Source organism: Meles meles, chromosome 8 (genome assembly GCF_922984935.1).
Source record: "Meles meles chromosome 8, mMelMel3.1 paternal haplotype, whole genome shotgun sequence".
Lineage (NCBI taxonomy): Eukaryota > Metazoa > Chordata > Mammalia > Carnivora > Mustelidae > Meles > Meles meles.
The window spans coordinates 62,637,424-62,652,138 of NC_060073.1; the positions used below are offsets into that span (position 1 = coordinate 62,637,424).

Genomic DNA, 14,715 nt, shown 5'->3' on the forward strand with positions numbered 1-14,715 from the left:
CATGACCTCTGAGATGCCTTGCAGCCCCGAGTTCCTGCTCCTTTTCTTCCTAGCTTCTCTGACTCTCAGATTTAACCCTCTAAGATTCTCTAGATGGATTCAAAGATTCCATGGGGACTCGAGTAAGATATGACCTTCTATGATGGTCACTTTCGGATTCAAGTCCTCTCTGATTCTTTGACCCTGACTCAAAGAGTCTGAAGCTCTTGGAATCTAAGATTTCCCACAGTCCTCTTCCTCAAACTCTGAGCAGCAGCACCTAACCCAGACTTTGGAGTTAGTCACCACCGGAAAGGGAAAGGGCCCTTCCCCCACCCCTGCTGCTGGGGACCCAGATGGTTCACCATCTTTGGCTCCCCAAGATCCAAGGATGCACCTGGAAGAAAGAAGACACTCAGCCCAGCTGAATGATTGGTTGAACAAATGAATGAATGAAGTGTCTCTCTGCCCTGCCCTGTCCTCTCTATACTGGGCTCATCTGTTAGCCATCACTGCACTCGTGGGAGGTAGTGGGATGTCCTAAATAATCTTCTGCCGAGTTCCCTACTAACATGCGCCTTACCTCCTCACACTGTACATCCCTGAGCGCAGGGCGTTGTCCTGTTCTCAGCTGTGGCTTCAGCACCTAGCACAGACCTGAATACCCACCCAGCTTACCTCGGGGCTCAGGGGACTATCAGTTGTGGGAGGGGTAGGGTGAGAGGGGTTGTTAATGAGCCCTGGAGCCCTGGGAGGAGGCAGGGATAACCAAGGAGAGTGGAGACAGATACACAGACTGGGAAGCAAGGGGGTAGGGGGCGTTAGGCAAGGAATGACAGCCGCACATTTCACAGCCAAAGAAGGAACTTGGCCCGGAAAAGGCAAGTAACTTGCTTAGAATCATACAACGTAGTCCTTAGTGGACAGCCAAGGTTCTCCTTCCTGTGCACTTGTCCAAACCCGGCCAAACCACGACGTTCCCGGAGTCTCCGCCTCTGTCAGGACTTCCCAGAGTTAGGGTCAGGTATTGGGCCCCGTAGGATCCCTTTTGGGATCCTACCGGCAGGGCAGTCGCTGAGGTCGAGCTGTTCAGGATAAGCTGTGGATGGAGAAAGATAACGGCCTCTCAATTTCTGACCACCTCCTCTCAGACAAAGGCGAGGGACCCTGACCGAGGAGGGTTGTGTCCGGGGACCTAATTAAGTTTCCGCTCTAAAACGGGAGAGTGGATCGCCTCCGGGCAGAACCCCTGCGAGGGAAAGGGCTGCTGGAAGGGTGTGTGACCGGGGTAAGCCTGCATGTGGGGCGGAGGGAGCTCCTCTCCTGGGAGCTGGACCCAGGAACTCAGTGTTCCATCCAGCTTAGCGGTTCGAACGACCGCCCTCCCCCGCCGCTCTCCATCTCCAGGACCTCGAAGGTCTGGAGTATCCGCAGTGTCCGCCGAGTCAAAGGTCACCCGCCCGCTGTGCAGGTCTTGCAGGTCTCAGCGCCCAGCCTCTCTGCGGGGGTTCCTCGCGCCCCGCCCGGTGTGGGGGGCAGTAGGACCCAGGGGCCGGGTGAAAGCCTGCAGAGGGAGGGGCGGGAGCCGGGGCGGTCTGGGGGAGGTCTTTGGCTTTTTGTGGCGGAGCTGGGGCGCCCTCCGGAAGCTTTTCCAACTTTCCAGAAGTTTCTCGGGACGGGCGGGAGGAGGGGAACGCCATATATAGACCTGGGGAGCCGGGAGCGGTGGAGAGTGGAATCGGTCCGCGGCTCGATTGGGACTCTTGTCCGGCGCCAGCCCGCCCGGCCCAGGTGAGGGCGGGGGGCCGGCGAGCGCGCAGCCGGCGCCTTGAGGGAGTGCTCCGGAGAGTGAGAGGGGTTGGGAGGCCCTCGGGGAGGGGTTGGGGCCCAACCCAGAGCCCGCACACTGGAGGCCCTGGCACCCTGGGAGCAGCTGGAGCGTTTGGGATCGGGAGTCTGGGGGTAGATGGTGGTGGCCGAGTGATCCTGTAGGAGTAGGGCGGGGCGGGGAGTCGGAGCACTGGGAGGCTGGGACAAAGTGCGGAGTTCTACAGAAGTATGGGGCAGGGGTTGCGATGGCAGAAAGGAAACAGTGGGTCTGGGAGCCAGGATGCTGGGACTCGCCTCTGTGTGGGAACCAGAAGGGAGAAGATGGGGTCTGGGGTAGGAGGCCAGGCCAGTTTTACAGTTAATGGTGCCTCCGCCTCTGGGGCTGAGGCCCAGGTCTCATCAGGGGTGGGTGGACCAGCTCCTGACGGGCTTGTGGGTGGGGGGAGCTTCCTGAAGGTAGGAAAGGAGGTGAAATAGTCTAGGCTCTTCTCAGGGCGGCGGGCTGTGTGTGTCTTGGGTTCCCCACAGTTTGGGAGGGGTCACCAATAGTTGCTCCTTTTCTGATCAGCAGTCTGCACCGGTAGATGTTGGCAGCTAAAGGAGGAACTTGACCAGCACCGTCTCCCCGACCTCCTTCCAGATCGGGGGTGGGGGGTGGGGGTGTAGGAAACAGCTGGGTCCCTATCCCCCCACCCAGGAGGGAAGGGTTAGCTGACTAGAAGGCACTTAATTCTGTCCACTGCCTCCTGGTTCTGGGGGTAACTGCACCGTTAAGGCACTACTTCCAGAGGCCAGGGTTCCCTCCCCCCAGCCCAGGGACATTCCTGAGGTGGCTAGAGTGGAGAAAGAATGAAACCACTTCCAGCATGGCCAGGAGGCCTGGCCCCTCCTCTTCCCGGTTTCCGTCCAGCATGTCCCTCTGGGCTATAGGGCCCGGATGGAGGCCGGAGGAAAATTAGGGGGCCTTGGTTCCCTGGAAGTCTCTGGCTGGTACCACACCCTCCTGTCCTCAGATGGTTTATCTGCCCATCCCCCACTTCCCGAGGCCTCCCGATCTGATCCACTCCTTTTGTCTCTGGTCACCAGGATTCCCAGCAGAATTTTTTTTAACTCCCTGTGTAACAGGATTCCACATCCTGGCTTCCTCAGGAGGCTCTGTGGGTGCTTCTGGGAAGAAGGAGCCCTGAGCTAGGAGGCCTGACCCCCACTGATCCTGTGGGACCTGGGGTGCCTCCCTCCCCCCTTGCTGGCCTCAGTTGCTCCCACTGCCCAGTGAGGTGGACAGCCTCCAAGGTCCCTGTGGATCTGGGACTGGTTAAACCTTTCTTTGTGCCAGGGGGAGAGTCCCATTTTGGGGCTTAGGCCTTCCAGGCCCCTCCCTCACCACCACCCACCCCAGCTCTGCCCTATCCCACCCTCCTCACTCTTCTGTTTTCTTTCAGAATGAAAAAGGCAGGCATTGACCTCCTTCTGAGGCAGTTTCAAGGTACTTTAGACTCCCTCAATTGTTTGAGATCCCCTCTTGTGACCCTCCGAAAATTTGCTACCCTTCCCCTCTTATAGAAGCCCGGAATCCAGTCTCAGTTGAGTCTGGCTGTGGGCCCAGCTCTTGGCTCCTGTCCTTTGTGGGACTGTAAAATCGTGTCTAACCATGGCCTCGGGCCTGGGATTTCTCTCTGGCAACGTGGGCTGGGCTGCTGGGCTGCGGGAAGCTGGCTTGCTTGCCGTGACTTGTCTTCCTCTGTGACTGCTGCTGGATTAACAAGGCAGCCCTCTACACAGCCATGCATCTCCTTGCAGAGCCAGATGAGCATACTCAAAGCCAAGGCCAGGAAGGCCCTGGGCCACCCCTTGGGACCTGAACCCAGGCCTCCTGCTTCCCAAGCTGGAAGCCCCCCTCTGCTGGCGGATGCAGATAATTCCGTTTTCAGCCTGCCACGTCACCTAGAGCCAGAGTGGAGCAGGAGCAGGAGCAGGAGCAGGAGCGCAGCTCTGTGGCTGCCTGAGGGATCCTAAACTAGTCATTTGGCGCTTTCTTGGAAGGCCCCTCCCAGTCCTTTGAGGTTCTAGTTGGCTGTGGGTGGGGGCTGTCAAGATGGTGTCTGCCGCGTGGCGGAGCTGTGATCTGGGCTCCTTGACTTTCTTCTAATGAGTTTCTTGTGGCCTCTGCCCAGGGTCTCTGCTCTGGCATCACAGCTGTATGAACTAGTGGTGGCCTTTTAATAGAGTGGCCATATGTTTGTTGTCCTGGTGTAATCATCAGTAGTGCTCCATTTCATTTTCTTAGGTGTCCTTGTTTGTGCAATAATCCTATGGTCATTCTGCTTTTGAGGCTCCAGGCCTGGTGGGGAAGGAGCTAGGGCTGGGAGGAAGGCAGCCGGGCACCTGGGATAGATGATCTCCCCAGTCTGGACTCTCGGTAGGGTATGGGTCTCTCTGTGCCTTTCCTCCCCCCACCCCATCCCTCTCCCATGCATCTTTTGCTTTCCCTTTACACTGTACCTTCAAAGAGCTGGCAGCCCAGGGAGGGGGGACCTGCCCTGGTTCATAGGGTAGCTATAGCGTGTATAGCCGGAGAAACCTGGAGCTCCTATAGACAGGCCTGCAGGATCTGTCCTGAGGGTCCTGAGGGTCTTCCACCAGGCTTCCGAATTTGCACTTTCTGGACAACCACAAGATGGGATCTGCCAGAGCAGTGGGGTCCCAGCCTCCCTAGAGTTCTTCCAACGCTTTCCTTTCCCTGTCATCTCCTCTTCTGTCCTGCATGAAAGTAGGGGGGATGTATCCCATGCAGAGAGACTGTCCTGGTTAGAGGCCCCAGAGAGGCGAGTGAGGCTTGTTTTAGGGGCCACTGCTACCACTGTAGTTTGGGGGGTGGGTTTTGCCCACCCTGAAGCCATAGAGCAGAGGGCCTGGGTGGCAGCGACTGTCAGATGGGAGGGCAGAATGGAACCTGCTTCCTGCAAATACACATCTGGCCAGCCTCTGGTGAAGGGGAGGGGTGTCATTGCTCCACTGAGCTGTGACCTACCCCTCCTCCAGTATCCTTCCTCTCAGGAAACCTACCCCGCACTCAGCTTGTGTCCTGGGAATTTCCCCTTTGTGCCAGGGACCGTGGAGAGCTGGGCAGTCCTGTCCCTGCTAGGACACAGGCCTTGGGCATGGAGACCTAGACCCCGACAGCTTGGAAAATGGGGACCAAGGCCGAGTGAGGAGGTGACATGCAAGGGCACCGTGGGGCAGCAGAGTGGAGCATCTGGGCTTCCCCGCTTAATGAGTGAGCCAACCAGTGACTCATTAACATCCCGGGGCAGAAGGAAAGGCACAGGGGGAGGAGTAGGCCTTCGCCTGACCCAACAGGACATCCTTTGCCCAGGCACCTGTGCTTCATGCAGACCCTCAGTACATCTGCCACTTTCTTCCACTGGGAGAAGGCCCCTGGGGTGGTGTGAGATCAGAGCTAATCTTTATGCAAACTGAGGACCCTGACTCTGGCCGAGTGGCCCTGGTTTCTGTTCATTCAGGAATAGCTGAGGCCTGTTGTGTGCTAGGCGCTGGAGATACACAGGGAAACCAGACTGGCCAGATGGTTCCTGTCCTCATGGAGGTCCCAGTCTAGTTAGGCATGGAGGTAGTGCAAAATGAATGCATAAGACCGAGTGTTGTCAGTTGAGCCTCAGAAATCAATTGGGAGGAGGTGGTGGCTTGCTAGAAACGCTGTTTTGGATGAGGAGCTCAGAGGCGGCCTCAGAGAGTGGGCCGAGTAAGACCTCGGCTCTGGACAGCTCTGAGTTTGGGCTGGGTTCCTCAGAACTTGGGGCTTTCTTGCTGCCGGAAGCCTGGGGATGGTCATCAGAGAGGAATACCCGGGGTTTCAGGCCCACCCTCTCTGCAGCCCTCACAGGTCCTTCGTGGTGCATACCACCCACCTCCCAGCCATGCGCTTCCTCCTACTTACCAGCACTTGCTGCCTCCTGGCCATGGCCCTGGCCGCCGAGGTGAAGAAGCCAGCGGCCGCGGCGGCCCCAGGCACCGCAGAGAAGCTGAGTCCCAAAGCGGCCACGCTGGCTGAGCGCAGTGCCGGCCTGGCCTTCAACCTGTACCAGGCCATGGCCAAGGACCAGGCAGTGGAGAACATCCTGCTGTCGCCTGTGGTGGTGGCCTCATCCCTGGGGCTCGTGTCGCTGGGGGGCAAGGCCGCCACGGCGTCCCAGGCCAAGGCGGTGCTGAGTGCAGAGCAGCTGCGCGACGAGGAGGTGCACGCGGGCCTGGGCGAGCTGCTGCGTGCCTTCAGCAATAGCACAGCGCGCAACGTGACCTGGAAGCTGGGCAGCCGCCTGTACGGGCCCAGCTCGGTGAGCTTCGCGGAGGACTTCGTGCGCAGCAGCAAGCAGCACTACAACTGCGAGCACTCCAAGATCAACTTCCGTGACAAGCGCAGCGCCCTGCAGTCCATCAATGAGTGGGCCGCGCAGACCACCGACGGCAAGCTGCCCGAGGTCACCAAGGACGTGGAGCGGACGGATGGCGCGCTGCTGGTCAACGCCATGTTCTTCAAGCGTGAGTCTGGGCAGGGGTGGTGGGGCGGGGCGGGGGGGTTGGCTGCAGCTCCGCAGGGGCCGCCTAAATGCCTGACAGGTGCCAAGTGGAGGGCGAAGGTGGGTGGTCGCTGAGCTGAGGGTCCTCCTCCGGAAGGCATTCCCCGTCACGTGGAAACAGCCAGGCCCTGACTGTAGAGAGCCATAGCTTCCGGTAGTGTCCTGGGGCCAGCATCCCAGTCCCCCAAAGTGGGGGAAGCATGTACTCCAGGGGGTGGGTGCTGAGAGGGAAGGGGGGCTGCCGCTGAGCTCCAAAGACTGGAACGAAGGTGTGTTTCCCAAGCGGGGGCCCGTTTCCGACCCTGTTCTGCCTCCCGCTACAGCGCACTGGGACGAGAAGTTCCACCACAAGATGGTGGACAACCGAGGCTTCATGGTGACCCGCTCGTATACCGTCGGCGTGACGATGATGCACCGCACAGGTGGGTGCCCTGCCAAGCCGGGGGCCGAGCTGGGGGTGTGAGGGTGCCTGGGGCCTGGCCCGCCCAGCGGCCTCCCTGCTGTCCCCACAGGACTCTACAACTACTACGATGACGAGAAGGAGAAGCTGCAGATGGTGGAGATGCCCCTGGCCCACAAGCTGTCCAGCCTCCTCATCCTCATGCCGCACCATGTGGAGCCCCTGGAGCGCCTGGAGAAGCTTCTGACCAAGGAGCAGCTGAAGATCTGGATGGGGAAGATGCAGAAGAAAGCTGTTGCCATCTCCCTGCCCAAGGGGGTAGTAGAGGTGACCCACGACCTGCAGGTGAGGGGCGGCTCCGCTTGGGGGCTGCAGGGCCTGCAGGAGAGGGGTTCTTGGGGCGCCCATCTGTCCGCTCAACAGGGCTGTCCTGAGCCTCTGTGGGTGTCCAGGCAGGACTGGGCGCTGCTGGGGAAGGAGGCATGGAACCTGTTCTGGGAACACGATGATGATCTCAGTAGCTAAATATAATTGGGCGCCTGCTGTATACAGAGTACTTCATATATATTAAACTTTTCATGCTCAAAACAGCTTCTTCAGGTAGGGCTATCGAGCTCCTTACAAATGAGGAAATGGAGGCTCAGGAAGGTTAAACAGCTTCTCCAGAGTCACACAGACGGTGGCTTAGGCGGCTGGTGCCAGGCCGTGCCCTCAGAGAGTCTGAGGTGCCCCCAGTGATGGGCTGTTCAAGCCCACCTCGACGCCCATGCAGCAGTAAGACTAACAATGGCTGCCAGCTGTGTGGCACCAGCCACGACCGGAACCCAAAGCCACGTGCTCAACAGTCTTTTCCCCTCGTGACCACCCTGGGTGGTGGCCCGTGGCTCTGAGAGAAGCCGGGACTCGCTGAGGTCACGCTGGCTAGTCAGTGGTGGAGCTGTAGTTAGTCCTCAAGGTGAAAACTCAGGGTGGCCTTGTCCGTCCAGAGAGACTTCTTTACATACTCAAAAGAGGAAGCTTTTATCTCATTCCTGCCTTGAATGCCAGAAAGGGTTCCTTGGCAAGCTTCTCCCTCACAGGGTTGATTGAGACTCACTGCTAAGCTGCAGTGGACAGAAAGCTTGAGACAAAATGGGGCACTTGTGAGTCTGTACTGTGGATTGAGCTGCGCTTTCCAGACATGGGCCCTCCCTGTGTCCTGAGCCTGTCCCAGGCCCTCCCCAGCTCCTCCTCCTGTAGTCACTGCTACCTGACTCCATTGTCCCCTTTTCTCTCATGTGTCTTCTTGGAACCCTGTGCGGACACACCAGTCCAGCGAGTACACGGAGTTGGGAAATGGGAAGAGTGTAACTTGTATAGGGTCGTTGGGACTGGAATCGCTGGCTGGGTCTGGAACACCTGCCTCAGGACCCCTGACCCTCAGGACCCCAGATCAGATGCCTATTTGGTCCTGCCGGGGAAGTGGGCTGTTCTGCAGAAGACTGAAGTCCGAGGCCGCTGGGGACTCAGACGGCAGCCCTCCATGGCTGCGTGTTCCTCGCTGAGAGCCAGGGAGGATTTGGGACCAGGGCCCTGCCCTGGGAGAGCTCTGAGCTGAGGGCCGGAGACAGGCCCAGACACTGAAACAGAACGAGGCTGGGGTGCTGAGCCGCAGGGAGGCAGGGCTGCAGTCTTGGGGAGAGGGAAGGCTTCCTGGAAGATGGGATGGTGAAAGCACCTTACCGGGATGTGGGTCGGCCATCGAGACACCGTTGTGGGTGAGGATGGTTCAGTGAGGCTGTCAGAAAGGGAGCCAGCTAGAGCCTGCTAGGGGTGAGGCCACGGTGCAAACACAGTTCACGTGTGAAAGAGCTTGTACTTGGCTTCCAGGGCCTTTGCAGAGCCATGGAAAGTGTGTGTGTGTGTGTGTGTGTGTGTGTGTGTGTGTGTGTGTGCATGCATGTTTGTGAGACTGTGTTTTCTTTCTATGGAAATATATTAAAAATAGAGAGACCAGCATAATGAGCTCTCCTGTATCCATCACCTGCTTCAACCCTCATTAACTCATGACCAATAAGGATTCACCTAAACACCCATTCCTCCCCCATCAGATTATTTTGAAGCAAGTCCCAGGCATCTGTCACTCTGGACAGGCTCTAAGTCCCAGGGTTAGCTATCCTTAGATTAGTCTTCCTCATGTTTGAGCGTGCCAAGAATTACCTAGAGATTTTAATGAAGTTTCCCTCCACCCCTGGAGACTGAGACAGTGGCTGTGGGAGGGAGTGGGTCAGGAAATGTATGTTTCTTATAAGCTTCTGGGTGCTGCCCATACTGGCTGTCCACAACCCCTGCTTTGAGAAGCACTGATCCGGATTGCTTGGCAGGACCAGGGATAAATTCTTCCCTTTCCCCAACCTCAATTTCCTCATCTGCGAAGTGGTGATTAGAAGGTCTTGGAGGGTTGTCATGAGAGTGACGAGGCCATGGTTCAGAAGGCCCACATCATGTCCAGCACATAGAAGGGGACCGGGAGGGGAACAGACAGCATAGGAAGTGATGGGTGGTATGGGCGGAGGGTGAGGGTCTAGGAGCCTTGCCCACTGTGACCTCACCTGGCACCCCCCTTCTCCCACAGAAACACCTGGCTGGACTGGGTCTGACTGAGGCCATCGACAAGAACAAGGCAGACCTGTCACGCATGTCAGGCAAGAAGGACCTGTACCTGGCCAGCGTGTTCCACGCCACCGCCTTCGAGTGGGACACAGAGGGCAACCCCTTCGACCAGGACATCTACGGGCGTGAGGAGCTGCGCAGTCCCAAGCTCTTCTACGCTGACCACCCCTTCATCTTCCTGGTTCGAGACACCCAGACTGGCTCCCTGCTGTTCATTGGGCGCCTGGTCCGGCCCAAGGGTGACAAGATGCGAGATGAGCTGTAGGGCCCCAGGGTGACGGGATGGCAGGAGGCAGCCCAAGGCTCCTGAGACACATGGGTGCTATGGGGGGGAGCTGAGGTACCGACCTTGGATGTGCCATGGGGTGGGGGTGGGAAAACAGAGCAGGCTTCCTGGGTGTCTGAGCAGATCTTCCCAGGCAGAATTGACTCTGTCTGGATGTGGGCCCCCAGATACCATGATGCTGAGCCCAGACACCCCACATTCTGTGGGCCTGGGGCAGTTGGCATGTCCTGCCCTCAGCATCCTGGAATTAAGCCTGCCTCAATCAGTGTTCATATTTATAGCCAAGTGCTTTCTCATCTGTGAGATGGCTAGGGGGCTTTAGCCCAGCCCTGTGGAACGGGGGCCCTCTTTTCCCGACCCTATCATCACCTCAGCCCTCTCTCCAGCTCTATTCCAGTCCTCTCCCAATTCCCCTCTAAATAATGAGGTGCTGCAGCCCCTGGGATAAGCACCCCCACGATGGCCCTGGCCCCAGAGAGAGGGATCAGGAACCTGCTCATGGTGGGGGGCACTCATGGGCAGACTCTGATCAGGCATCATGGGGATGAACTTTTTTTTTTCTCCTTTTGTAGATGTTCAAAGGTGGGAAGGGCAGGGGGAAAATGAGCCTTTGTTGCTGTCAAACCAAGAACTTATTTGTACAATTTCTTTTTCAATAAAACTTTTCCAGTGAAGTTTTGTTGGAGGTTGGAGGGTGATTGGATCTGAGATTCCCAGGTCGTTCTTCCCAGGGGACAAGGGCTCCTTCTTTGTAGCCAGGGTCCATCTCCAGCCCTGAAATGCCAGCAGATAACCGCAGGGCCGGTCCACCCTGACTGGGGAAATTGTCTTGACTCTGGCTGTACTAGAGAGGTGGCTGTGGGGCAGGAATGCTAGTGCTAGGCCAGGAGTCTAGGGCGTTCCAGACTTGAACACTTGATATAATTTTATCCAAACCTCTTAGCAGCTTGGATAGGTAGGAATTACCCCTGTGTTAGTGGTAGGATGACGGAGGCTGAGGGAGATAACCTGCAGAGACCCCCAGCACAGCCAGGGGGGCTGAGCTGGAATTGCTTCTAGTACTTTGGCTAGCTCCCCCTCGGTGCCAACCAGGAAGGGCAGGAGGGGACCTGGCCAGATTCTAAAGGTGTGTGTAGCCTGCTTATGGTCTATGTATGGCGTCCCACTTATTCCCCACAAGAGCCCAGTTAGGCGGGAGTGATCATCCTAATGATCATCCTGATCATATAAGCACAGCTCAGAGATGCGCAGAGACTAGACAAGGACTCCAGGCCCTAGAGTTCAGCCTGTAGCAGCTCCCTCACCAGCTGGGAGCATGCAGGAAAGGAAACCAGGCCTTGGGATGGGGGAGGGGGCAACCCCCTGACACAAAGGGGGCCCTGAGGCTACTTGTTGCCATCTGGGCACATCCCGGGAGGTGGTGAGAAGTCTGCTCCCGCCTCACAGTGAAGAGTGGAGTTGCTGGCATGGAGGGTGGCAAGCAGGTGGCAGAGGGGGACAGGTCAAGGGCAGGCTGGGGCCGGACGCCAGGACAGTGCCTCCAGTGGCCCATCCAGGCCCTGTGTGAGCTTTCCAACGAAGGCCATTGGAGGGAGGTCCTGTCATTCCCACCCACCACACTGGTTGTTAAAGTCGCCGAGAGAGGACTGCTCAATTGTGAGGGTCTTGAGTGTAGGGCAAGTGTGGGGAGATGGGGATTAACTTTCTCCTGAGCGTAGACTATGGGTCTGGCCCTGCTGTGGGTGATCTCGTTAATTCTACAGAGCTTCCCTAAGGGGTAGTCACTACTGTCCCATGTTACAGATGAAAAGACTGGCTCGGAGAGGTGAAGTGGCCAGCCCAAGGCCACCCAGCAGGTCAACGACGAGGCCTGGCCTCTATGGAAACAAAAGCCTCCTGGTTGTGGAAGAGAAAAGTAGTGGACAGGCGTGACTGCCACACTCCACAGTCACCAACGGGATTCCCTTAACCCCAAGGATCCCTGTGATCCTGCACCTGTGGAAGAGGAAACAGACCCCAGCTGAGACCTCCTTGAGAGCAGGCCCTGGTCTGCCTGTGTCCTGCTGCATCCTAGACTTCACACAAGGCCTGGTACAGAGGAGGTGACTAACAGATGCTCACTCAAAGGACGTGGTCCAGCAGGTGCCCTGGTGTTTGGCGGCTGAGGCATCAGAGCCTGACAGACCTGACCTGTGGTCCTGCATCCTGGCTTTTCCCTGGCACGGTGGCCTCAGGATTCTAAGAGGGTGAAGGCAGGAGCTAAGGCCCTGGGGCCCGGCCTCATGTCACCTTTACATTCTGTCAGTCATAAGGTGTGCCCAGATCCCAGGGGTGAGGCACACGTTCCACCTCTTGACAACAGGAGCAGCTAAAGAGCCTGGGCATGCTTGCAGGCTACCCGCCAGAGGCAGGCATTCTCATGGCCCACTCACTCTCCTTGTCTCCAGTCCCACAGCTGGAGTTCGATGCTCACCTGCCTCTGGGGGCTGGCTCTGGAGTCAAGTCTAGAAGGAGGACACGTGCATACCCAAAGCATTGCAGGACTTTGCTAATTTCCATTAGCACAAAATCTGGAAAACATAGGTGGGAACGTTTTCTGTGGGTGCTAGTCCATGGAGGCAGAAATATCATTTCATTTTCCGAAGTAATTAATCAATCAATTAATTCCATTCATTCATTTATTTTTTAATTTTTTTAAAAAAGATTCTAGTTATTTATTTAACAGAGATACGCATGTAGAGTGGCAGGCAGAGGGAGAGGGAGAAGCAGGCTCCCCGTGAAGCAGGGAGCCCGATGCAGGGCTCCATCCCAGGACCCTGGGATCATGACCTGAGCTGAAGGCAGATGCTTAACCGACTTAGCCACCCAGGTGTTCCCTGAGTTTATAATACAGGATACATTTACCTGAGATTCAGTGTTCCAGTTTGGGCAGTGAGGGCTGGTTTTCATTGTTGGTTTAGCTTGTTGGCTGAACCCCAGATTCAATCAGGAACTGTGCTTTATTGATGCTGAAATGCCAGGAATTTCTTGCTTTAAAATAGAGGAAGGGGCACCTGGGTGGCTCAGTGGGTTAAGCCTCTGCCTTTGGCTCAGGTCATGATCCCAGGGTCGTGGGATTGAGCCAGCCCTGGGCTCTCTGCTCAGCAGGGAGCCTGCTTCCTCCTCTCTCTCTGCCTGCTGCTCTGCCTACTTGTGATCTCTGTCAAATAAATAAATAAATAAATAAAATCTTAAAAAAAGAAAACTAGAGGAAGGAACCCAAAGACGAAGGGAGGGAGGAAAGCTGAGGTGGGTTTACCCGGTGTGATCCACTCACATAGCCCCTAGCCAAGCTCCACACTCCTGACTTCCTCTTACGGAGCCTGTAGGAAACTCCCTTCAGCAAGACACTGGGAACTATGTTAGTGAGGGAAGTGTCTTTAAACACGATGTGCTGCTTGTTCTCTGGAAGCGAGGAATGCTGGTGGAAACACGGCCACAGAAATGGGCTCCATGATTTCAGTGGAAATGCCAGGGCCCCGGGGGAGCAGAGCACACGCAACAGCACTTGGCCTTCTGGAACATCAGACATCAGGTCGTGATTGGAAGGGTCTAACTTACCCTAACTTACGTATCTTCAGCAGAGGTTAATTGTTCAGAGGCCAAATAGGACCAAAGGGACGGAACAGGCTGTTTCTATGTCCTTCATCTATAGAACAGAAGCAACAAAACAGTAAACAGACAGACACTTCCCTTTCGGGCTTTGGGAGCCTGACTGGAGCCACTATGAGAGAGAGCTTCAGTTCTCCACCCCAAATCTTTCCTGGGCCATTTGCAAGAGAACTGTGCTCTGTGAAGGGAAAATACACAGCCTTTCCAGGGGTGAGCAGATGTTGAGTCCATGTAACGTTAATCTCCGAGGACACAGAGAAGCACTGTGCAGGGGCTCAAGTGGACCAGGCGGTCACTGGAGTTTAGACCCGAGTCCAGGCTCGCGGCACCCAGTGAGACTCTGGACCCGTCCTGGAATTATTCTCTTAGCTTCATGGCTAACAATAGAAATTTATAGGCGGGGGGTGCCTGGGTGGCTCAGTGGGTTAAAGCCTCTGCCTTCGGCTTAGGTCATGATCTCGGGGTCCTAGGATTGAGCCCCTCATCGGGCTCTCTGCTCAGCGGGAAGCCTGCTTCCTCCTCTCTCTCTTCCTGCTTCTCTGCCTACTTGTGATATTTGTCAAATAAATAAATAAAGTCTTAAAAAAAAAAGAAATTTATAGGTAGAATTCACACATGACTCTCCAGGCCTAAGGGCCATTCTCATAGAAAAGGAACGAGTGAAAACTCCTGGAATGTCCCCTTCTTACCAATCAATAGCTTGAAACAATGGTTCAACTCCAGGAGAATCACAGAAATTTGTGCCGTCATCAAAGACTCCAAAGTGGCAGGGATGGTGTCTGTCACGTGTCCTTTAACTTGCCGGCATGGTCTGTGCAGAAGGCACGGGGCTCAGAGAGTGACAGGGAGCCATCAGTGCCTTGCTCAGATGAGAATTCCAGTTGTAACTGCTATTCGAGGTGTGGATTTTATGTGTGTGTGTTTGTGTGAGCAAATGTACATATTTTTTGTCACTTGATGTGAAACTCTCTGAAACTAATTTTTTTGTCTTCCTCTGTAGAGAACAACAGAAGCGGTCTTTTTTCTCTTGGCAGAGACAGCAGGATAGCTCTCTCCTCTTGTCTTGAAACCCATCGAGTTGCTGGTTCTCAGCTATGATTTAATCTTTGGGGATTTTGATTGTCCTCCCAAATGACAGGACAGCATCCTCGCCTGCTTCTTCGACGACAGCGTGTTCCTAGGACTTGGAGAGTGGAAAGTAGCAGGTGCTTCAGATGCACTGATGAGGCACAGATGCGCTGAGAATGGGAGATAAATCCTGTAAGAACATAAATCCTGCCCTGAGTGAAGTTTCTGGGTGTTCAGTGGTCAGGATTAGT

General features: G+C 56.1%; 1 protein-coding gene across 3 annotated transcripts; it reads left to right on the forward strand.

The window, feature by feature from the left end:
* The first annotated feature begins 1,113 nt into the window (after nt 1-1,113).
* On the forward strand, nt 1,114-10,419 carry SERPINH1 (serpin family H member 1). Of its 3 annotated transcripts, none has more exons than XM_046016515.1 (5): nt 1,114-1,267; nt 5,705-6,369; nt 6,731-6,829; nt 6,920-7,152; nt 9,422-10,419. In XM_046016515.1, exons 2-5 carry the CDS (start codon nt 5,748-5,750, stop codon nt 9,722-9,724), a joined length of 1,257 nt encoding a protein of 418 aa, XP_045872471.1. In that variant the 5' UTR covers nt 1,114-1,267; nt 5,705-5,747; the 3' UTR covers nt 9,725-10,419. The 3 variants fall into 3 exon arrangements, with proteins under 3 accessions (XP_045872471.1, XP_045872468.1, XP_045872469.1); XM_046016512.1 differs by lacking the exon at nt 1,114-1,267 and adding an exon at nt 1,621-1,770; XM_046016513.1 differs by lacking the exon at nt 1,114-1,267 and adding an exon at nt 3,272-3,295.
* Nucleotides 10,420-14,715: the final 4,296 nt, after the last annotated feature.